The sequence below is a fragment of the Stylophora pistillata genome, chromosome 13 (genome assembly GCF_964205215.1).
Source record: "Stylophora pistillata chromosome 13, jaStyPist1.2, whole genome shotgun sequence".
Taxonomy (NCBI): Eukaryota; Metazoa; Cnidaria; class Anthozoa; order Scleractinia; family Pocilloporidae; genus Stylophora; species Stylophora pistillata.
This window is the reverse complement of record NC_142531.1, coordinates 25,652,331-25,676,483: the sequence shown is the minus strand read 5'-3', so window position 1 is coordinate 25,676,483 and position 24,153 is coordinate 25,652,331. Positions and strand designations below refer to the sequence as shown.

The 24,153-nt window shown below is 39.8% G+C and overlaps 4 protein-coding genes, 1 long non-coding RNA gene and 1 pseudogene across 26 annotated transcripts in view; 3 read left to right on the top strand and 3 right to left on the bottom strand.

The window, feature by feature from the left end:
* LOC111326129 (calcium/calmodulin-dependent protein kinase kinase 2) overlaps positions 1-1,864 on the top strand; it is a 20,797-nt gene extending 18,933 nt beyond the window's left edge. For all 5 annotated transcript variants that reach the window (XM_022930064.2, XM_022930065.2, XM_022930066.2 and 2 more), the window contains one exon: positions 482-1,864. In XM_022930064.2, coding sequence (XP_022785799.2) covers positions 482-607 — 126 coding nt within the window. In that variant the 3' untranslated portion in view covers positions 608-1,864. The remainder of the gene's footprint in view (positions 1-481) is intronic.
* On the bottom strand, positions 1,682-12,951 carry LOC111326131 (transport and Golgi organization 2 homolog). 4 transcript variants are annotated; one of them, XM_088744000.1, is made up of 6 exons: positions 11,143-11,234; positions 10,277-10,340; positions 9,209-9,367; positions 7,517-7,976; positions 7,233-7,361; positions 1,682-2,926 (listed from the first exon to the last, which is right to left on the bottom strand). In XM_088744000.1, the coding sequence occupies exons 3-6, from the start codon at positions 9,348-9,350 to the stop codon at positions 2,695-2,697; spliced, it is 963 nt and encodes a 320-aa protein (XP_088600126.1). In that variant the 5' UTR covers positions 9,351-9,367; positions 10,277-10,340; positions 11,143-11,234; the 3' UTR covers positions 1,682-2,694. The 4 variants fall into 4 exon arrangements, with proteins under 4 accessions (XP_088600126.1, XP_088600125.1, XP_088600127.1 ...); XM_088743999.1 differs by lacking the exons at positions 10,277-10,340; positions 11,143-11,234 and adding an exon at positions 12,608-12,951; XM_088744001.1 differs by lacking the exons at positions 10,277-10,340; positions 11,143-11,234 and adding an exon at positions 12,663-12,951.
* LOC148718295 (uncharacterized) lies at positions 2,933-6,754 on the bottom strand (annotated as a pseudogene).
* LOC148718294 (uncharacterized) lies at positions 9,457-20,389 on the top strand. Of its 14 annotated transcripts, none has more exons than XR_015994954.1 (3): positions 9,457-9,894; positions 18,352-18,552; positions 18,742-20,389. It is a non-coding gene; the product is annotated as an uncharacterized LOC148718294 (long non-coding RNA). The 14 variants fall into 14 exon arrangements; XR_015994950.1 differs by having other exon boundaries at positions 16,777-18,552; XR_015994949.1 differs by having other exon boundaries at positions 16,306-18,552.
* LOC111326137 (transport and Golgi organization 2 homolog) overlaps positions 16,175-24,153 on the bottom strand; it is a 13,099-nt gene continuing 5,120 nt past the window's right edge. For both annotated transcript variants that reach the window (XM_022930072.2, XM_088744003.1), the window contains 3 exons: positions 21,444-21,903; positions 19,667-19,789; positions 16,175-16,936 (listed from right to left, as the gene is read on the bottom strand). In XM_022930072.2, coding sequence (XP_022785807.2) covers positions 16,747-16,936; positions 19,667-19,789; positions 21,444-21,903 — 773 coding nt within the window. In that variant the 3' untranslated portion in view covers positions 16,175-16,746. The remainder of the gene's footprint in view (positions 16,937-19,666; positions 19,790-21,443; positions 21,904-24,153) is intronic.
* The window catches only part of LOC111326136 (rab GTPase-binding effector protein 1), a 20,166-nt gene continuing 16,662 nt past the window's right edge, over positions 20,650-24,153 (top strand). Inside the window, exon 1 of the mRNA XM_088743993.1 lies at positions 20,650-20,852. The gene's annotated coding sequence lies outside the window, so the exon portion shown is untranslated. The remainder of the gene's footprint in view (positions 20,853-24,153) is intronic.

Here is a 24,153-nt window from a genome sequence, read left to right as displayed (position 1 = left end):
TCATACTTTGTAGTGATAAGGGCAAGCTCGCGATCGTTTACTCAATCGACGACGTTTGATTTGGAGTTAGAGTCGACGGTGGGGGGGAGGGGCGGGGAAAGGCGAGAAGTAATATTCATTATATCAATGATCTTGAGTTGCGCTGGAAATGCGAACTGCAACAATTAACCCTTTCAATATGAAATTTAACATGAAAAACTCACTCCAATGCTAGGAATGTTTCAGAATTTAGAGACAAACCCGTAATTTTAGACTTTGGTCCAAAATCGAAATCAAAATCGAGGCTTGAATAGCGGAATATAAATCCTTCTGGTGATGCCTGGCTTTTTTAGGCAGAAACTTACTTTCTTGACGCATAATGGCTTGCTATTATTAAATATTAATTAGCAGGAAATTGTATTGGCGACAGTCTTTAGCTAGTTGCAAGTTTCTCTTGTTAGTTCTAACACACTTCGTTGTTTTGTTTTTATCTCCTTCCCAGATACTTGTGAAGAGTATGTTGAAGTATCACACATTTGGGAGTCAAGCCAAAATAGAGCGAATACGATCACATTCACAACCAAACATCGCACGAAATGTAGAAGACAAGGAAATAACCAAAATATGATTCTTATTTCAACCTAGGTTGTTATAACTTTTGATAACTCTATGAACATTACCCTCCGAGTGGGTAACGAGGAAGGACGGTCGGCTCCGTCCAAGGCTACAAGAGTCATTCTGAGGAGCTACGCCACTTTTGTCTTGTCATATTTACGATATTTGGGCTTACAGATTCATCAGCTTTGCTTCGTGTTTAGAACCCGGTAAAGAACCCGTTATCAGCGAAGAGAACAAACTGTTAAGTAGTAATAAATATTACAATGCTAATGAGGTAATAAAATGAGAGGGAAATTATTCTTTAAAGATAAACAACCACGAGTACAGGAGACATTACAGGCTGAAATCGTTTGGTGAAACCGAAGAAATTCGAATTCAGTTTTAACAGCACACTTTCTTTTCTGAATCCCATGTCAATGTTTTGCTACACTGAAAACGAAAGCATTCATTAGGATTACAACATCTTTTCTGTTAGACTCGACTCACCTTGCGAAGTAAAATAACATAGAAACAGTTGCCATTATTAATTAGAGTAGTTATAGAAAAATTTATCGATGGAATGAAGTTGTATTTATTGATTCTGTTAACATGACTGAAACGGAAAGCCAGAAAGAGCTGAGAAGCTTGTGCAAGATATGTATAGTTTGAATAAGTATAGCAAGATTCATTATCAATTATAGACTTTAAACAAAGTCACCAATTATACAAAAGTGTAAATAGGAAGTACACAGCCCTCTGCTTTATTACATTTTCCGCGAGACATAGTGAGGTGGGTGCGATTTTTGTTCCTCGATCTCAATCCAAGACCTCGCTCACCATGCGTGTTAGGGTTTTTTTGTGCTCTTGCCTTGCTTGCGCCTGATGTGAGAAAGAGAGGCTGTGAAAGTCTACAAGGGCTTTATGCTGAAGATATATCTCAATGTAAAGAGCATGGACGCATAGAATTTTAGTTGTAAGTATCGACGTCTTAGCAGTTTTTCCGTGTGTCTTTTAGGAAAGAGAAACTAACAGGTAACCAGATAATTGTAATCTACTTCAACTTTTCTCAGAACTTGACAATTATATCATAGTACCTCAGCGAGTATTCAATATTTACCCCAGTTTAATATTTATTTGATTCAACTGGCCTGTTCATAGCTTCTTCACAGAAATATATATTTTTAACATACAATTTATTTTCGTCGATTTCTAAATTAACGAATCAAAGTATTAGTTGAATTTTTATCCTGTTAATGGTATTAAAGAAAAATAAATATTGTTTAGGGCACTGGATGCTTCTAATGTCCCGCCAGCAACACCTTTTGTTATAACCGTTAAAACACATTTCGGAAGTAATTGCGATATCAATGATTTAGGTTTTCTCGTATTGCCCCTCGCAAGCCTTGGTTTCCCAAATTACTCTTGGGAGCCGCAGTTCCCGGCTTTGAGATAAACTTAAAACAGAGCTTATGGAAATATAGGAGGCGCAGCGACAACGGACTCCAACAAGCGTAGAACTTCAACAAACTCTCTTGAAAGGACATTCATCTCAATTGTCTCAGAGAGATTGTGAATAGAATCTGGAATACAATTAAAAACTTTCTTTTCCATTCATTTCAAGTTTATTGCTAAAGAATTGTTATGGATGACGTCTAGTTTTTCAAATATTGGCTGAGATCGGAGTGGAATATTAGCCGATAAACCATGCAGCCTCTATTCCATCCTTTTTGTTTTCTACATATTTTTGAAGCCACGTCAAAAGAAATGCAGTTAAAACGTAAATCTCAAGCGTACATGTCGCGCTCCTTGCAGTGACTCCATACGCTGTCGTTTCTAACAACCGCCGGTTATTGATTTAGTCGAGAACTGCAGATTACAGATTATCTTTTGTCTAGTATTATAGTGCTAACTAGAGAATTACACTTTTTTAAAATCAAATAAAAATACAACGAAATAATCCTCGGAAATCACCAGAAACAAAATTGAGCTAATAAATCTGTACAACGGTCACCTCTAGTGTTTCCTTACGAACAAATACGCGTATATCGTTTTAGCTTAATGGGTTGTAGGTAAGGAAATAATTGATTTATAACTACGTCAATTTCTTTCCAAGCTAGGCTAAATGCCATTCTCCGGGATCCTTTCCATCTTCCAAGCGCCCTCCTTCCTTCTTTTAGGTTTTTCTTTTGATTTTTCGTGCTCAGTGCAGGCTTCAGTCTTCTGGAACATTTCAAACTCATATGAGTTCACTGTCCACTCTGCTTCATCAGGGTCAGAGGCGTGCTCGTCCATGGTTCTCTCGACATACGTAGCGTGTCCAGTGGCATCAACTAACATCACTGTGTTGGTTCTGATAAAAAGTAGTCAATAATGAATTGCATTAGATGAAGATATAATCTCACCAGTTATTTCCGTGACCAGTATGGAACTAGAAGCGAGTGTCCTCCGCAGCCTAGCGTGTGACTTTTCGTGGTGCTTAACAATCTTGGTTCAGTTACATGGTACAACTATTCGCTCAAATTAGCTAACAGAGATGGATTGACCGTGAGAGACTAAGAAAGCCATTCAGGAACTTGGCTAGTTATTGCTCATATTAGCTTGGTATTTGAGCGTGTTTGAACACGCCAACCCGAAGATATCCAAGACAGAAGTTTTGTATAATAATAATAATAATAATAATAATAATAATAAAAATAATAATAATAATAATAATAACAATTAATCCTTTATTCACGATAATCACAAGAAATTATAACAAAAATTTTGATAAAATGCTTGAAAATCGAAAAACAAATGTGTTAAAATGTCTAATAAAAATGTAAGAAAAACTAGAGGATACACACTATGATAACAATAATTCACTCTAATCATCAAAAATATTTACAAACAAATTAAGATAAAATCCTTAAAAATCGAAAAATACATGAAAATGTCGACTAACAAATTATCTAAAAAAAAAGAAACTAACCAAGAAATGGCAGCCTCTGAACTTTGAATATCTAGGTCTATATTAGTAAAATCCAATTTGGTCCTTCTAATTGTTCTGGATCCTCTTAGGCAGATTAGGGCGGATCTTAATAATGCAAACGAAGTTTTTGCCCTGATCCAGGGAATTGTCTTTGAATAGTGCTCTCCTTTCTTGTCTGCAATGAGTTCTGCAAGGCGACTGTGATATCTCAAACATTCTTGGCCCATTCCACCAGTCGAAGTAAACACAGGAGGCGTAAATGAACCATGGTCGATGTCTAGAACACGTCTTGAGTAGGAACGTTTCTTCGCATTCTCATGCATGCGGTAAATCTGCTGCGGTTTCAGATTTCTGTGCGATTCAGCGTTTGAGTGACAAACTCGAATATCGAAAAATGCAGATCGATTGTGTTCCCAGAAACCACGAGCATGAGTGTCTAGCCTTGCATCTTGCGCCATGTTGGAACCACTGTTTAATTGCTCTCCTGTCGTGTCTTGGAGTTGGGGTTCGATTTCCACATCTTTGCAGACAATTCCTAAAAGCTCAGCTTCTAAGTCTCTAAGTTCGTTGTGGCGCTGTATAATAAAGCCACCCTTTTTGCAGACCATTGCATGGTCCACTGTGAACACGTCCCCACAAGCACATTTGGAAGGAATATCTTCGAATTGCCAGTCGTATCGCAATTTAATAGCGTCTCGGAATTCTCTTTTGTTGAAATTATATCCTTGCTCTTGTAAGGGAAGGACGGTTAACCATACCGATGAACCCTTTTCGATAGCCAGATCTAGTGCTCGCTTGGTCTTAAGTGGTGCCTTCTCATAAACACTCTTCACTCTTTCTTTGACGTCTTCGTCCCTCTTATGCTGGGAAGTCTGTTTTGATAACTTTACTGCCGAGTCTTCTGGTAAGTGATGTTGTTGGGCTTTAATTTGTTCGACGAGCGGTGAAGCTGTTCCAACGGGTGTCTTGTACTCCCGCGGTGCTTCTATCGGCGGATTTCCAAGGCCAAAGCCACCCAAGCGAGCGGGTAAGGACAACACGTCTCTGTCCAGTTGATTACACTTGCGCCCAGTTATTGCAGGTATGAGGACATGGCTTATAGCACTATCCAAGGGTTTTATGAGATCCTGGGAGTCGGGAATAGTCCGAAGAAAATAAGTCCATCTGTGTTTAAGGCCGAACGTATAAGCCGAGTAACAAGCTTGTGGTTCGGTTGCAGCAAATTCCGCGAGTTGGGCTATTTCGCTGACCCATTCTGATACCTTTTCATCGACATACTCTTTTCGGTATTCCTGTGAGCCAATCACTGCGCCAAGGTGTTTATGGCCTTCACTTGTAATATTGCTAGCTGTTGACTTAAACACGTCTTTGGCTGACTCTTCCTTCTCAGGCTTGACAACGATGCAACATTTCCTAGCATTTGGGAAGAAGCCAAACGCAGGACCAATTGTAGCGAGGGTGTCCCACCATTTCTTTACTTCACCCAGAGAGCCTGCTCCGCTCGCGTCATCAGCAAACTAACATTGCTTTGTGCTTGAAGTAGCCTGTAGGGCTGTTATTAGGGCCTGTATACTCAAGGCATAAACTCCCACTGACAACGGATCTTCTTGAGTAGTTCCTTCTGCTGAAAGAATTTCCTTGCCTCCGGTGATGAATAACCGCGCAGGAAGCCTGTAGGTGTTGATTGCAAAGACTGATATAATAGGACACAAAATGCGAATGTTGTGTAGAGCTGCAGATCTATTGAGCGAATTGAATGCATTGGTTGCGTCAATCAATAGTGTGTCATCGATATCATCAGCTTCAAATGCATCATGCATGGCATACACCGCCGCTTCACTTCATGACTTTTGGCCCGCACAGAGTTGGAGTGAACCACTAGCTTCAGCTACGTCTTCTTTGGCGACATTCATAACACACTTCGCTAAAATCCTTATCAAGACTTCACCAATGCCAATTGGTCTGACCGCCCCCTCACCCTTATCCAATGGAATCAAACGAATTGCCATGAGAGGTTCTATAGTGGCGGGGTCGATGTACTGGGTGCACAAGATCTTTGTTAGTTGGGCTAAGGCGTCACACAGCCTTGCACTGAGATGACTGCTTGAAGGACTTGCATACAAGAAGTATTCGAAAACCATTTGTATCTACTCCACACAGGCCCCCTGCTCCTTTTGTTCTCAGAGCAGCTTCTCTGATCATCTCTTCGTTAATCTGTACGTACACATCTCGTCTTCGATTAGCCCGAGTAGAACAGAGCCAAGTTTAGCCGGCAGTGGATCTGGGTGTTTCTCTTTCAACTGTTTCATGACATCGTCTGTCAGAGACAAACACAGCCACTGGTGGATTCATTCAGAAATCTTAGAGCTGAATTGATCTGCCTCTCCATTATGAGCTTGGGAAACACCTTAGCCTTGTTGGGTGGGTCTACACCTTTAAACTTTCCGATGCGGTTATGTATGATTCTTCCCTCTCGTACTAAACTTTCAATTTCTCCTCTTTTCTACTTTTCAATGCGTTTACATAGGATAATCTGGTGATCTTTTGCTTTTGACTTTCGGCTTGGTTTTTGCAGTGCGACGGCAAGGAAAACGAACACGGCTTTCAATGATATGTGCTGGGGGCCTGTTCCATTATTCCAATCATTTATGCGAGATGTAAGTTCCTCTTTAAAATCCCTGCCAATTCGACCATAAGGAACAAGGATACGATCTCGTTGTAAGCGTTGGTTATAATAGAAGTTGGAACAACAATTGGAACACCATCAGAATCTAAGCTCCAGCTAATTTCGTTCGCTTTAAGAACAGGATTAAAATCAGGTAAAACTATTTAAAATATTATTAAAAAAGGTAATTCTTGACTTTGGTCTTAAATGTTCCCAGAGATTCTGCTTCAGTTACGTCTTTAGGTAGTTTATTCCACGGGTTTACGATTCTGACAAAGAATGAGTACTTGTTACAATTTAATCTCGCTGATTTGACTTTCAATTTGTAACAATGATTAGAGCGGAGAGGACGAAAGGCACTGGCATAAGTAAATAAAGATGGATTTAGACCACTTAAACTATGAACTGTCTTAAAACATTCCACCAGTGATAGATACTCTCTTCGCTCATCCGTAGAATATTCAATCTTTCCTGGTGAGACAGGTCTTTACCATGGGCACACCTGAATGCGCGTCTTTGAACTCTCTCCAGAGCATAAATGTCATTTCTCAAGTGCGGACTCCAAACTGGTGCACAATATTCAAGAATAGGACGAACCATAGATTTGTATAGCATGGAAAAGATCTTTAAGTTCTTAGTACCAACATTTCTCTTTAGATATCCTAGGACAGCATTTGCTTTCTTTGAACATAGTTCAACTTATAGTGACCATGAAAGCCGGGTTAGATGTAAAATATAAACCAAGGTCCTTTGTATCGCTCACTACCCTTAAAGGCTGATTTAGCAAGTTGTACTGTGGAGTTAACTTGTCTCTGGAGTGGGATATCCTCATTACCTCACACTTGTCGCAATTATACTTCAATTGCCAATAAGTATAAGTCAATTTTAGAATTATAAGTGCCAATAAGTAGAAGTCAATTTTAGTATTATAAGTGATGGAAACCGAAGCCTTGGGAAGCAAAGAACATGATCATAACTGAGTTTTTTATCATCATTACTTAACATAACTGATGCAATTCTTACCTTGTTCCAAAATTCATAACTTGGTGCCTGACAAAAATTGCCCGTGATGCTTCAATAATAGCGTCATCAAACCCTTCATCTTGAGCCGCAATAAAGTTGTTGTGATCCCCGCAACTGACACTAAAAGATCTGAAAACCGTAACACAGCAAAAAATCTAATGAGTACAAACGCTGACCTGGTGTGTGGCTTAACAAAAGAATGACGGTTACTTCTTTCCCTCACTTTATTAGAATCCATCAGTTTCTGACCTTCACATGTTTTCGAGAACAAAAACTGTACTAACCTCTGCCGGGCCTTCAGCATCCATAACAGCTCGTCAACAAGATCTTCTTTAGTTGAAGTTGTTTCTATTATCCTGGCGAATCTTTTTTTTCCATAACCCATCTTGGGCCAAGAACAGTTCAACGTTTTGTTAGATAAAACGTGAATCCCAGGTTTCAACATTGTGACTTGTTTATCTTCAATGTTACAGTACCATCCCATCTTGGTCTCACCATTCGGCGACAATTCGCCCACCAACAGATTGAATCCATTGTAGAGGTCTCCTTCGTCACGAACTTTCTTGAGGTAATTCTCAGCATCATCGTCTCCCTTAAGAAAGTCTGAAACGAGATGTCCTCTCCCTTTTGCTTTAGAGACAATGAACTTTTTCGACTGTCTGTAAAACGTAGTGGCAGCAAATTTGCCGTCAGTTTTCATTCCAATCCATGTTCCTCCTTCCCTGCCTGACTTCATGTCCATTCCTGCGAACAAAACAAGTCGGGTTTTGCTATTTGAATGAACTTAGGCAGCTTAAGAGCAGGATGCGCAGGCTTAACGTGAGTAAAATCTTAGTTGGATGTAGCGGCTAGGAGCTATATAATTCGTCACTTTGATATTCTTATTCGCGATTCCAGTATGTTATTTACCGGCTAAATTTTACAGTTTTGATCTATATCTAATTCCTATTGTATTTTGTATAGTGGTAATATCAACTACGTTGAAAATGTAAATTGGCTACCGTAAAGAGTTAAAAAGCTGACGTTTCGAGCGTTAGCCCTTCGGTAGAGCAAATGGAGGAATTGAGGGTTGCGTGTGGGTTTCTAAGCAGAAAGTGGAGCTACGCTATTGGTGGGAACATGGTAACGAGAAAAACACGAATAAAAAGTATTATTAAAAACTAGATCATTGGATAATGCAATTCAAGACTTTTTATTGGCTGAGCCATTATGGTATATCAGCCAATATACCATAATCTACAAATATGGCAAGCGTACGTGTCAGCTTAAAATTAAAAGGGAGCTAAGAATTGAATAAAATTTAATTTAATTTAACGTTTTTAATAAAACAATTATTCCACTCGCGCTTGTTAGATATGAGATGATTATAGCCAACGAGGCGCGTAGCGCCTCGTTGGCTATCTATCATCTCATATCCAACGCGCGCTCGTGGAATAATTGTTAAGTAGAATTGAAAGCGTTCGTTGATACCTATGGGGTTAAGAGTCTCGATTTGAAAGATAAACTTTTGTTCAAGAGTTTTGCGGCTTTCCGAGCTACCCGAATGTAAGAAAGACGGCAGATTCATCATTGCCATATGCTGCTTCGAATGATAAGGAAGATTAAACTGTCGGGCGACTGGTTTTGATGAGTCCTTGTCATTCCTTTCTACGTCGCTTTTAACTCTTTACGGTGGCCAATTTACAATTTCAACTTAGTTAATATAATCAACTTGAAATTTCCTTGTTACCCCCACCGACGCTGCTCCACAGTTTCTTTGGAAACTTACCCCCTTTATGTATTTTGTATAGTTTAGTTAGGTGTCCCCTCTTAGCGGTGGGGATTCCCTAAAAATGAATCAGAATCTCTATTCGTTGCTAACCTGACAGGCTCGCACTTGCTGGCGTACGGAGACCAGCCGATGACGGTTTCTCTATTTAAAATAAGTCTATTACATGTAAAAAGAGAAATGCTGTTTTAAAATCAAATCAGATTACCTGCAATGATATCAGGATATTCCTCCCAAAACTTTGCTTGGGCTGTAGGCCTGGAATAAACCTCATCTCTGTTTGATGCAACAATCAGCCGGTATCCATCAGGGCTCGGGTCGTCACAAAAGTACATGAAGACGATGCACATTGTCGATTTATTTGAATCTATAAATAGTGGCAGAAACTAGACAATGTTGAATTCAGGCTGCTTCAAAGAAAATCAAAAAGAGGGCATACTGATACATGAGGGCAATTAAGCTAATCCTGAATAACTTGGAGTTGCCCCACCTATTAAACATCGAATATTGCATTTGAAACTGCAATGGTATGCATGGCAGAAAGTGTTCAGTCTACATACGATACTGCTTTCCGTAGTTTCTTGATCTAACACAGACGTAGTCAACGAAAACATAAACAGTTACTACCATTAGATTATGTTAACTTTTGGTTCTAACAACGCATATCGTCATAGCTGGTGGGGGCCCATCGTAGCACACATACTAAAAAGAGTTCACCGCTGTGTGAAGGAAGATGCTTAAAAACAGGATAAGAGAAACATTGCGTAAAATTTTTCCTGAGTTTTAAACGAGACGTTTGGGCGGTTATCAATTGTGAAACGCATGAACGTAAATAACTCTGTGCCATGCACGAAAGTCGATAAGACCCCAAGTAAAGGAGGGCGTCAAGACAAGGTTAGTAGGCCAATCCGTCGCGTTTCTATGATCTAACTTTTCTGGTCACGTGTTCGTCAACTGTGATACTTTGTTTCTGTCGTTCATGGCAATGCATGCACTCGCTGAAATAACATGGTTCAGTGATATCACGTTTCTGGGCGTTTACTTGTGAGACAAAATGTTATTGTTCAAAGACGGTAATCAAAAGAATACGTAATGTCGACATTGAGAACATTTCATCCCTGAGAACAAAAAAAATAGCCAGTTTGGCAAGATTACTACAAGTAAAGGGACTTAGCCAATTATTAAGTTGAAAATATAAATCTTCACATTAAAACGCCTAGTTTTAAGTATTATTTCAACTGAACGTGCATTAGTAAAGTAAGTACTTACTAATTACCTGCAGTGCGAGTCTTATCACTATTCTTTGGCCTATGATCGGTAGTTTTTCTACCACTTTGATTCTGTTAAGACATTTAATAAAGAAAGCTTCCACTAAGAATACTTCGAGACACTTTTGCAGAACAAAAGCAAAACATGTATATGTATATGAGCACGATCCTTCGCAGTAAAGCACTATTTGAGCAATAGTGAAAATCAGACCTGAAAAAAATTTCAGGCTTGTACGGGATTCGAACCACTGACCTCTGCGATACTAGTGCAGCGCTCTACCAATTGAGCTAACAAGCCAACTGGGAGCAGGCCATCAAATTAATTCGACATAAACCCGTAGATGATAAATCAAACAACAACAAACATATGAAACATATGTGTGAACTGCGGTTATGAGACGTATATGATATGCAAGATTTTCGAGATTTTACGTATTGTAACGGCAGGCGAACATCAAGGCCGAATGTATTGCCGAGAAAATCGCGACCGGAGAAAAATACCAGAACGGGTGGAACTTTACAGAGACCGAAGCGACATTCACATCACATTTATTAATTGATCTCGTAAACTGAAATAAACAATGAAGGACTAGCGTAAGGCAGTTGCACAAACAAACGTTACAAGGCACTAGCGATCGACAAACGAAAACCCTCAGAGGCAACAAAATAGAACTAAACAGGCTAAATGCAAACAACCAGAAACGAGCGAAACTATAGAACTAATATAAAGAAATCGACTCAGATATCCACGCGGCCACGAGGTCGCGGTACGTAAAATCACAATGATCACACATAAAATGAATAATATATTAATTGAACTGCGAACTGGGCTAACCACAAGCAATAAGGATAAATTATGATGAAACGAACTTACATATCTGTCCCGCGACACCGTAGGCCTTTATAATCTCTTTTTGTAGACCATAGCAAAAAATGTCTACTCCACACACACGCTCCGCACGTACTAAATCAATCAACTTGCAGCTAAATGTAGGAATTGCACCGACTTGTGATTGGAAGTTAAAAATAGCATTAGTCACGCTCTTGAGCTCAAGAGACTTGTATATCACGTAGGCATTTGTGGTCGAAAGTTCAGTTAGCATTAAAAATCTTTCCTCTTTTCGAATCAAGTAAACACAAACTTTTATATTGTCGCTGGAAGAGAAATTTTCGGGTCAAATCTACTTTCGTTTCCCGCGAAAGTTTCGAAAAAAGAGAATTTTCAAGGTTTCTAAACAGCGGTATCTCATTAATTAAATCATGTAATCGACACCGAAATTAAGTATTCTTTCCGGTGCAATTCCTGAATTTAATAGTTGAAAGCGTTAAAGGCAAGAAAAGCACCGGGTCGAAAGCGCGTTCAGAACGGGAGCTGTGGGCAAAATAACTTCGCTAGTGAAGATCTAAGGCTTTGGACTGAAGGAAGAAAGATTATGGCGATCGGCGTTTCCATTTTTCACCGCTGGAAGTCGACCAATCGGGCCGGTGCAATTCCTGTGTTTAAGACTTGCGTTACAGAAAGGAATTGCACCAAGAGCGTAACGTTTGCAAATAGAACATATTACACAGCGAGTCAATTAACGAACGAAAACTGCTCGATACTGAAGCGAAAACAAATTTTATTGCTTTTTCAGTGGTGAATTCTCGACCATGGATAACGAACCGTAGGCTGCAAATCCACGCCATAAATTTACCCCTTTACCGAAGTAGATTTGCAGACACGAAAATTTCTATTCCAGCGATAATATAAAAGTTTGTGTTTATTTGATTTGAAAAAAGGAAAGATTTTTAATGCTAACATAACTTTCGACCACAAATGCCGACGTGATCTACAAGTCTCTTCAGCTCAAGAGCGTGACTAATGCTATTTTTAACTTCCAATCACAGGTCGGTGCAATTCCTTTATTTAGCTGCAAGTAATCAATCACATCCAAAAATAGCTAAAGAACCTAACTGTAACGTAAAGCACTGTCACGCAAGTGACGCGTGTAACTGTAACTTAAAGCGCTGTCACGCAAATGACGTGCATCAACACGTATAGTTTACTATATCTTTGCTATCCAGACAAACGATTTGTTACTTCTAGTTCTAAAAATATTAACACTCAAGTTGGAGAGCACAAATTTCAAACCAAGGGTTAGGTTAGGGTAAGGGTTAGCCAAAAGGAAGGATACTATTGGTTTCTTTTCGCCCTACCACCTTGGCCATCTGTACATAAATAAAGGCGTTTGTAATCCGTATCAGACTGAACTTGAAGGATATAGTAGCAACCATGATAATAAGGAGCGAACAACCTGGACTTCGTATACGCATGGGAACAGCAAGTAAAATTGATTTACCTCAACTGCGAGTGTCGTTTTGGAACCCGGTAAGCTTAGTATAATTTCAACTAACCTTTTTTACATTGGTAACTTTATTAACATATAAGAAGGCCGCCTCAGGGATAATTCAAACCATTGACCCAAAAAGACACCTGATAGACGGACGTCATTGTTCGGCTCACAAATCAACAACATAACTTTCCTGAAAAACAGAATGCTGTATTTCAAGTGCTTAAAGACCGGATTATGTGGTTCACCGCTTCGCCACATTGCGAAACGTGTTTTTCGTTTAACAATGTGGTAGAGCACAGGCATCCCAAGCTCACGTCTCGAGGAAAAATAAAAGGTTCATCATCATCATCATCATCATGTTTATTTGTTCACGCAGGTTGAATTTACTGGCAACTGTGTAAGCTGATGTGGACCTGCTGTTTTCCCACCCAACCCACCCCAGGGGAGGACATCCAGCACACAGTAATCTCGTGCGTGGGAAATTAACGTCTTTTTACCCCTTACCCTTTAAGAGACGGGACCTCCGGCTTTACGTCCTATCCGAGAAGACGAAACAATGTGAGTGAAGTGTCTTGCTTAAGGACACAACGTTAAGCCCCAGCCAGGACTTGAACCCGGGCCGTTTGACCCAGAGTCCAGCGCACTGACCACTGGACTACTCTCGATGGCAAAGCAAGCCCCAAACGGCGGAAATCGCCAAAAAACACAACGGACACACAAGAAGTGAGTCAGTTTTCTTAATCAGGTGTAAAATGTTCATATTTCGGAATATTTAGTGCTTTAAATGGACCATATTTCGTTTCCCATACTATTCTTTATAACGAATTCAAATTCTCAACGGTTCCTGGCGTAATTTAACACCGCGTCACACAACGCGAGACGCTTTCAAGAAATAACCTTTCGTTTTTACTCGAGACGTGAGCTTAGGATGCCTGTGCGTGGAGCGGTGAACAATGACGAATGAATAAACACCCATAAAAGTGAAATTACAGAGGTGTGTGAATGGTATCCGCCGCTTTCGTCCCCTATCGTGTTCGCCCCCACACTTTTCGAGTGCGACCCCACCAAGTTGAGTTCGCCCCCAGATTGAGTAATGTCTACTTATATTAACAAAGTTGAAATGGTAAATTGGCCACCGTAAAGATTACAAAAGCTGACGTTTCGAGCGTTAGCCCTTCGTCGGAGCGAATAGAGGAATTGGGAACATGCCAACGAGAAAAACACGAATAAATTAGTGGAATGAAAAGCGTTCGTTGATACCTGTGGGATTTAGACTGCCGGATTGAAAGATGAGATTTTGTTCAAGAGTTTTACGGCTTTCCGTGCTACCTAAGTGTAAGGAAAGACCGCAGATTGCCATATGTTGCTTAGAATGGTTAGGTAAATTAAAGTGTCTAGCGACTGGTTTCGATGTGTCCTTGTCATTCTTTTCCACGTCGCGAAGGTGTTCTCTGAATCGGTCACCTAGTCTTCTGCCTGTTTCGCCGATGTATATCTTTTTGCAATGAGTGCAAGCTATGCAGTAGATTACACTGGCGGAGGTGCTCGTGAAGTGATCGGTGATCTTAATGGATCGTTTGGGTCCCGATATTTTATCAGTGTTGTGAATGAAAGGACACGTTTTGCATCGTGCACGAGTGCATTTAAAAGTGCCTGGTTGGTCATCAGTCTGAAAAGAACTTCTGACAAAAAAATTGCCTATGTTTTTGTCGCGTTTGAATGAAATGAGCGGAGGCTGCGAAAAGATAGTGCTTGTCTCTAGATCATTTTGAAGTAATTTAGAGTTTTTAAGAATAATGGATTTAACTGAGTGGTTGTGAGGGTGAAACGTGAGAGTGAATGGAATGCGGTCGGAATCTGCCTTTTGTGACGTTTGTAGTGCTGAATGTCGATCAATAAGTTGGGCGCGGTGGTAACCCGCTTGAACGACAGAAACAGGGTAACCACGTTTATCGAAAAACTGGCACATTGACTCTGATTTGTGGTGGAAATCAGAGTCATCACTACATAAACGACGAAGTCTTAGAAACTGAGAAAAAGGAATGGAATTCTTAACGTGAGATGGATGCGAAGATGTTTCTTTCGAAACTGCAAACAAGTTAGAACCAAGGCAAGTTTTGAATTTTAATTGACCAACGGCCATTTTGAAAGTTTATTAGTGCGTGGGAGCTAGAGCGACAAAGCATCAAAGCCTTTCACAAATCTGATGTTGTTCTTAAGTCAAAAGCGTGATCAAAGCGAGGTTTCGCACTCTTCTTCAGTCTTATGTTCACAAATAAAGTTAAGCGAAGTATCAGTAAAAATGTTACACACTCGTTACCATTTCTCGAGTCTAGTTGCTCTGACCGAAAACCCCACGAAGCGTGGAATGCTTTCTCTTACTAAGTCTCAGTTAATCAAAAGCGTAATCAAATCGTGGTTTCGTAAACCCTTCAGTCTTATTTTCAGAAATATAGCTTAATGAGATAAGTATCATTAAAACTGTTACACATTTATTACAAGTCTAACAACTTAAGCAACGCTGTCGCGATGAAAGCATGGTTTGCATCTTCTCAAGTCTGGTTGCTCTGACCGAAAGCCCCACGAAGCGTGGAACGCATTCACTTAATAAGTCTTTAATAATCAAAAAGCGTGATCAAATCGTGGTTTCGTAAACTCTTCAATTGTTACATATTTATTACAAGGCTAACAACTGTCGCGAGGAAAATGAGGTTTGCATCTTCTCGAGTCTTGTTGTTATGATCAACACAATGCGATGAAAGCGTGGTTTGCATCTTCTCCAGTCTGGTTGTTATGATCAAGACAATACGATGAAAGCGTGGTTTGCATCTTCCCAAGTCTGGTTGTTATGATCAACATATCTCGTGTTCGTTAGATATACCGAGGTTGTTACATCTTTTCCAGTCCGAATAATAAATTTAGCAAAGTTGTTTTGATTTAAGTGTGGTTTCCATTATCACAACTTCAGTGTATACAGTTGTTTCCGGTAACCCCAGATCCCACGCAGATTTCACGCAATTGCCGAAATTCAAAATGGTCGTCGTTGACTTAACATTTGGCACATTCCGCTAGAACCTTTGTCACAAATCAACTCATCTGGACATCACTCAATCAAGGGGTAGACTCGACTTGGTGGGGTCGAACTCGAAAAGTGTGGGGGCGAACACGGTATAAGTTAGGAGCGAACTCGATAGGGGGCGAACGCGGTGCAATTCGTGTGAGTTGAGAGAGTGACTACATTAACTTGCGTGGTTTAAAAGTAAACTAATATCTAAAACTAAAATCAGAGCTACATTCAAGTTTCAGCTTCGTTATAATGCATTACATACTATTTGTAAAAATTTCCCTAGTATCGAAATTAATCGGCAACTAGAGTACAGGTGCCTTAAGACTGAGTGTATTTTCATCCTTTCCGGGTTTTTGGAACATATGCACCGAAAAGATCCATCCCTGTGAGAAAGAGGGGTAGAAAGAGAGACGCTACATCTCTTATCCTCTGAACAAATCGCTGTTTCTCGACTCCGACACCCTGTAAACTAAAGCGCTTAAATTAAATGGTAGAGACACAAAATATCCAATGGGTTATGATTTATTTTCCTTTGCAAGTTATGCCAATGAAAGATCTTCGGCAATAGAGAAATATAATACATATATAATATCGAATAAGTTTAATTATACGCGCACTTTGATTTGTTCTTTCTTAGGATAAACTGGAGGAAAGATGTATACATGACGTCACCATCAAATACTTTTTGTTTCGTCATCGTGTAAAACAAATAGATTCCACGTCACCGTGAGTCTGTTTAGTAATATATCACAAGAGATGTCAAAATGCGGTGAAAACATCTGAGACACACGGGGCTTCCCTTTTTTTGGTCTTACCATATTTTGACGTCATCTGTGATCTATTACTCAACAGACATACATCAGCATTGAATCTATCTGTTAAATTTCAACTGGTAATCTTTGCATATTATTACACACTACTGACACTTCTTTGACAAATTTGTCGGTTATGTGAGAAAACTACCTTTGACAACATGTTCATTCCTTGCAACAATTTTATTTAACTTTTCTGACTGGTTGCACTAGTAAACTGTTTCCATTCATTGATCGTTTCTTTTTTTTGGTTTTGAGGTATGAATTCATGTTCCATTTGATAAATTCTCTTTCAGTGACTTGTTATCAGCACAGTCGCCAGTCTGTTCAATAATGTCAAACTCATAAGTGCTTACTTTCCACTCTGCTTCATCCGGGTCAGAGGCATTCTGATCCATGGTTCTCTCAACATAAGTAGCATGTCCATGTGCATCAACTAACAATACCGTGTTGGTTCTAAAAAAGGAAGTCAACAAGGTGAATTGGTGCTAAGAAAACTGCAATACGATTTCTTACAATAACTGGTATGTTTTTTCTTATAGTCCTACAATATTCCTTTTTCTGCCAAAGCCTAAATTTATTACTGGTGATATTTATTAATCAAAGGAAACTGTGAATAAGTCGTGGAAACATTGCGCTTGAATGAGTTTTGAAGATAATTAAATTCCAATGGGTGACTCCCGGATACAGTTGAAACTTCTTGTTATTACTCTGAACTGCTGGGGTGATGTTGGGTGAATGGTCAGAGTTCACATTTTAGCAATCGGTGAGTACAAAATACAGGCTCAAAACCGGCTACGAAATGCAGACTAGGTACAAAATGCAGACTGCAGATTGGGTACAGAATGCAGACAGGAAATTTTGAAAACTGTTATTTCATCTGATACATGATAGCTGATAACATATGTCATCTTACAACTTACCGAGTGTCACGCAATCACCTTTTAGCAATCACTTTCATGATCATTTGTACTATATTGGAATATTCCTTGCCCGTTTCTTCGCATATTTTGTTTTTAACTTAGTGGCCACTGAATTATGTTTTTAACAAAGTGACCACTGAATTATGTTTTTAACAAAGTGGCCACTGAATTATGTTTTTAACAAAGTGACCACTGAATTATGTTTTTAAAAAAGCGGCCACAATCGTTCTCAAATAGAATTTCAAGCCATCGTATTTAAAAAAAAAAGACAACTTTTGTATGTGTTACGAAGTCTTCACCTTTTAATCCGATATGAGTATATTTTCAATTTGTTGACAAAAATGTGGACTTAGACCAAAACTGTTCCTTGGACTTCATATATTTTTAACATTCAGGGGTGTACTCACAATGATTTTCACAAATTAATATCTGCGTAGTCACCAAACAGACGAGAGGTAAAACCATCAGAAAAGTAAACAAGTGACCGGTCACGAAAACAACGCTTCGCTCGGCATGCACTAAAACCAGGAACACCGGAAGACCGGAACACCCCGGAACATCGGAACAGCCCAAACACCCCCTGAACACCGAATTTGACGGTGTTGTTTTGTTTTCCCATTACAGATCATGTAAAAAATAAAATGTAAATGCAATTTGTTTACCCACGTATAACGAAAGAGCTTAGAGCTCGTTATAAAGTGTAAGTGTATAACACCGAAATTGAATTTAGAAGTGTTGGTTTTTGTGGAGGGAGGAAAACCGGAGAACCTAGAGAAAAACAAACAACAAACTCTACCTTCAAATAACGGTGGGTCCGGGACGCGAACCCGGGTCACACTGGTGGGAGGCGAGTGCTATTTCACCACTGCAGCTCCCCCTATGTGATCATAGTCTTGAGAAATTTTCAGATAGTCGCGTGAATACGAATGGATTTTTTTTTTCCTCCAGAGAATATCACGCGGTCTGTAATGGCTAAACAAAGACCAAACGAGAAAGGTCGATATCTTGTAACCGGCCAGTACGTAACTATTAGTATCAAATTATGCATTGCGGTTCTACCTTTGTACTGAGCAACAGCTGACCAGGAGTCCCGTCAACTCCCAAAGTGCGAGGCGAACATCGACAACATGGCTGAACTGAGTTCTTCCGGTAAGTACAATAGGGGCTTATAATTAGAAAAGTTAATTATCTCTTTAAAAGCTAGAACGTCTGCAACAACAACTTTTATTTATACCACAAAGAAATAACATAAGAAACTATATATTTAGCGCCTGCTTCTAAGCTCTTTCGTGTTACGTGGGTAAACAAATTACATCTACATTTTACTTTTTTACACAGTCAAATTTGGTGTTCCGTGGTGTTCCGTGGTTTTCCGGTGTTCCGTGGTTTTCCGGTGTTCCGTGGTGTTCCGGCGTTCCTGATTTTAGTACATGCCGCTTCGCTTTCCCCTATAAAAATTTGCCGGTTACTCATTTTAGCGATATATAACGATATAAACACTGACGGCTCGCAGTGAGAAGAATAAAGGTTTGAAACTGTATTTAAGAAAGAGTGTGACCTGGAAGCTTTCTTAAAAACAAAATGTTCCCGGGAACGGCGAGGAATATTCCACAATAATGCAAATGATGGCGAAAGATGATCGCGGAAAAGCGATTGTATTAAGCGTCTTCACTCATAATTACACCTTTAGGTTTTCAAAGAGCCTTAATTCGGTTACACAAGTGCCAACTGCGACGAGTATTTTATTTAAAATCGAAACTCCTTCGAAGAAAGGTCGAGTTAAATTTAACGTCGCAGCATTACTTCGGAAATGTGATAGAGGCTTTCCCGTAAAATTTCGGAGGGACGCTATCAATACTGATCTGCCGTCGACATATCGATTTGTTTACATCTGAGTGAGTGACACATTTGCATATTCTGCTCCATTCTAATAGTCGTTTGTACGCTTCGCGGACCCACGACTAAAAGAAACTGTGTCATAAACATCTCATTTAACTTTCATTCAATTAAATGCCACTGTAAACTTGATTTAAAGCTTTGCTTGTAGAGGAATATGTATAAAGATTAACTGAGGGACAGTATGGTGGAGTGCATGTGAATACTGGTAATTCTGACTGGAATATTTGTGTGCACATCTATCTTATGTAGTTTGCATTAGCATAAATCTGCTGAAACTTGTAATAACAATTATTATTTCTCTTTTTAATCCAAACAGGGAATTCAGATTTATCCTTCTTTCTTGTGGAAAAAGTTCTACAAGTACCTTGTTCCATATTTCACTTCTTTGCAGTTGACGAAGATTGCCTGACAGGCATTGATCACATTTTCATTGCCTCCTTCATCTTGAGGGCCCCAGAAACTCTCAACGTCACCACAGCTGAAATGCCTTACATGCAGTAATATTAATTTATCATTAAAAAAGTAAAAAACTTTGAGAAATAACTAAACAAACGCAATTATAAAACTGATACACCAATGTGTCCCAGGATGAACAGTCATCAAACTTCATAGAAAAATACTATCAACATTTTACAGACTCTCTTGTCACTAAACATAATCAAAGGCTCCTTAGAGCAACCCATAGTTAATAGAGGGAGTTTTTGGCGCCCTTGACGTAACCTGCGACCTGGCTTTCTCAACTTTGGAAAGACTTTTTGATCGTGAGCAACACGTGCTGGCACAATTATTGTGTTTGTAAGCGTTTTAATGGAGAAAAATTGTCTTGAATTGCAAATGTGTGAAGAATTAGTTAAGATACCGGCAGCTACAAGATGAAATCAACGAAGTTTCACGCTTGCCAATTCGCAATAAGCTTAAGCTCACTTCATATTCCACAGGCAGCGCAAGCTCACTACTAGAAAAGCGGACGTGACTCTTACCGTGTTGCGCAACGTTTTATATTTATAAAGGTTTGTATGGGATGTTATCGGTTTGCCTCAAAAGAGAGAAAAAATGTCTTGTTTTGAAATAAAATGGGCTTACCTTATTGCCTTGTTGTTTTCTTTGTTGATTCCTAGCGTCTCAGGCCATTTTGAAGCGTTTTCGGCCAGTTAGCGCTATGTTAGTATTCAACTTTTCAGTTGAACACCAACATAGCGCTAACTCGCCGAAAACGCTTCAAAATGGCCTGAGACGCTAGGAATCAACAAAGAAAACAACAAGGCAATAAGGTATGCCCATTTTATTTCAAAACAAGACATTTTTTCTCTCTTTTAAGGCAAACCGATAACATCCCATACAAACCTTTATAAATATAAAACGTTGCGCAACACGGTAAGAGTCACGTCCGCTTTTCTGGTAGTGAGCTTGGGCTGCCTGTGCATATTCGCGGTGTTTGGGTCTTCACGCACGAATCGTTCATGTTATCGTCACTTTAGGACTCAGGCGCCCATTTCTCTGCGGTCGAGTATCCTGTAGCATATTTCCTTTCCATTTTTGGCTCCACAGAGGTATGTTTTGATCAAGTTTGGAATAAAAAAAACCATGCACGCCTCAAGGGACGGGACGCCATTTTGAATCTGTCCAAGTGGTTCGGCATATTCTCGTCTTTGTACCACCCCCCAAATATGCGTACACCATGACTTTGAACAGGGAAACTTGTCGGGGAGGGGGGAAAAAGTGTATAATCCTGGTTTAATGCATAAATTAATGTCTAACAAAGTGAGTGAGTGATTTTTAATGGAATTTCGCCCCCAAACCCTAAACTTCATAGCATGACTTACGTCATACCATGAGGTAAAAAAGGACAAAGCTTAAGATGGAATGGTGTGAAAATTTTCTTCTGCTTTACTCTCTCCAAAAATAGCTCATATACTCCTAAAAATTTGTCGGTCCACTCCATGCGTTTTTTTTTTCTGGCACGGGACCAAAAAGGGCATCCGGAGTGGGCAAGATCAGCCCATCTTTCCTGCATGGGTAGCCAGTGGGAACACAGGACTTGCTTTATCTTGGCCAAAGACACTACCAGGTATATGTTTTTATAATATGTGCTGAAAACTGATAGTGATATAAACTTATTAAGCGAATGTAACTCTACCAACCTTTGCCTGACATTCAACAGGCCCATAAGTTTGTCCACAAGTTCTTCTTTCGAGAAAGTTCCCTCTACGATTTCAGAAAATTTTTCTCTTCCGTAGGCCATTTTGGGCCACAAACAGTTCAACACTCTGTTTGATAACACATGAATCCCAGGTTCCAAAACTGTTACCTGTTTTCCTTCAATATTACAGTACCATCCAATCTTGGTCTCGCCAGTCTGGGACAACTTCCCCACCAAAAGATTGAATCCATTGTACTTATCACCTTCACTACTCACAGCCTCCAGGTAACTCTCAACATCAGCATTTCCTTTCAAAAAATCAGGCACAAGTTGACCTCTTCCTCTTGCTTTGGAATCGATGAATTTTGGTGCCTGTCTGTAGTTTGTTACAGCTGCAAATTTACCATCAGTTGTCATACCAAGCCATGTTCCACCTATTTTCCCTGGCTCAAGATCCATTCCTGAAAAGAAACAGGCTCACTTTGTTATAACATCTATTGAAGTGTTCAACTTGATGCTGTACTAACAACTGCACTACAGAGGTGATGGAAATCTCTCAAAAAGGCACAATGACTGTTTTTTTTTTCCCTTTAATTTTACTTAAAAGAAAGCTGACCTTCTTTAGAAAATCTATTGTTATGACAAATTTTGGGGACCAGTGGCCTGTTCACGTGGTGGGGATCAGTCCCCTTGCAGTAGCAACATATATGTTCCAGTGTTCACGTGAAAAGCTTCATTATGTTAAATAGTTTGGTGTTGTATGTCTTTAAGCTGCATCTCGCCTTTTTTCAAGATCCAAACTGTCATGTGTATTTTAAGTTTTCATTTCACCGTGTTTATTGCGTTTATTATTTTTGTTTAAAATGTCATTTATTTTCGGTTGTCATTGTCATGGCTATCCCTCGAAACGAGGATGGTGGTCTTCAAATCAATTACCCTGCTTGTGGACTCTAAGATAACTAATGAGACCAATTTCAGCCTTGAATGTTATTTTGCACTGAGGACAGGTGGTCTCTCCTTTCTCAAACATCTCTTCTCCTCTAATGCTGCACACCTACTTGTTTCAAAGAATGCTGCCCCATTCATGTGTGGTTTCACGCCAGAAATCTCTGTTCTTTGCATCAGTTTCCCAGGTTCTGATATCAATGTTGCACTTCTTCAAATTGGCTTTCAGAGTGTCTTTGTACCTCTTTTTCTGACCACCTCTCTTCCTCAATCCTTCTTTAAGTTGTGAATAGAAGACCTGTTTTAGAAGTTGCTCTTCTGACATTTGGACAACATGGCCACTCCACCTGAGCTGACTCTTGATGATAAGAGCTTCTATGCTGGATACATTTGCGTCCTTAAGTACGCTGACATTGGTTCGTCTGTCATCCCAGCTTATCTTTAAAATGCTCTGTAGGCAGCGCTGATGAAACTTTTCTAGTGTTTTCAGATGTCTTCGGTATGCTGCCCATGTTTCCAAGGCATACAGGAGGGTTGGAAGTACTACTACTTTGTACACAGGAATTTTTGTGTCAGTAAGAATGTCATGGTCGAGAAACACTCTCCTCTTAAGATGTCCAAAGGCTGTCCCAGCACATTTCAGGCAATGCTGGATCTCATCATCAAGGTTAACTCTGGAGGAAAGGTGACTTCCAAGATATGGGAAGTGATCAACATATTCCAGGACTGTTTCACCAAGTACAATTGTTGGCTGTGAAAGGTTTGCTGCATTTGGTGGAGGTTGGTAAATAACTTGTGTCTTCTTGGTGTTAACAGTAAGCCCAAGCTTCATGTATGCAAGATTGAAGGCAGTCAGGATCTGTTGCAAATGGTTTTCAGACAGAGCTGCAACACAGTTATCATCTCCATACTGGAACTCAATAAGGGAACCTGTAGATGTCTTCCTTGCTGATTAAAGACGAGTCAGGTTAAAGATTTCATCATCTGTCCTGTAGAATTTCAATACCTTGAGGCAGGTCATCTTTAATGATCTGGGTAACTGTTGAGATGAACATAGAGAGCAATGTCGGGGCAATCACACATCCCTGCTTCACGCCAGATTTGACTTGAAACGGATCACTTTGTTCATTGCCAATCTTGACTGTGGCACGCATGTCATCATGAAGTAGTCTTAGGATGCAGATGTACTTGTATGGGCAACCACATTTGGTCAGAATATCCCAAAGGAGTTCCCTGGACACTGAATCAAATGCCTTGGTGAGGTTCATGAAGGCCATATACAAAGGCTGGTATTGTTCACGACATTTCTCCTGCAACTGGCGTAGTGTAAATATCATGTCAGTTGTTCCATGAGATGGTCAAAAACCAGATTGAGTCTCTGGAAGAATTTTCTTGGCTAAACGTTGAAGACGATTATTCATAATACAGGTAAGAACCTTTCCTGCTGTTGAGAGCAAAGAGATGCCATGATAGTTTCCACATTCTGACCTATCTCCTTTACTCTTGTAGATGGTGACAATGGTCGAGTCTCTAAGATCTGCTGGTAACTCTTCAGTTTTCCAGATGTTCACAAGGAGTCAATGTAGTTGGGCCTGAAGCTTTTCACCACCGTATTTGAAGATCTCTGCAGGTATACCATCAGGTCCAGCTGCCTTGTTGTTTTTCATGGTTTTGATGGCTTCTTCAAGCTCCTCAATTGTTGGTTCTGTGCAAAGAGAGTTGTCAACAGGCTGCTTCGGTATACAGTTGATAGCATCTGGGTCAAA

What these genes read in the sequence shown, in the direction of transcription:
- LOC111326131 (XM_088743999.1), bottom strand. Translation starts at nt 9,350, where the DNA reads ATGTGCATCGTCTTCATGTACTTTTGTGACGACCCGAGCCCTGATGGA. An exon ending in ATGCTGAAGGCCCGGCAGAG is followed by an intron (nt 7,362 to 7,516) that starts GTTAGTACAGTT and finishes TACGGTTTTCAG; the next exon opens with ATCTTTTAGTGTCAGTTGCG. An exon ending in GTTATGAATTTTGGAACAAG is followed by an intron (nt 2,927 to 7,232) that starts GTAAGAATTGCA and finishes ACTTTTTATCAG; the next exon opens with AACCAACACAGTGATGTTAG.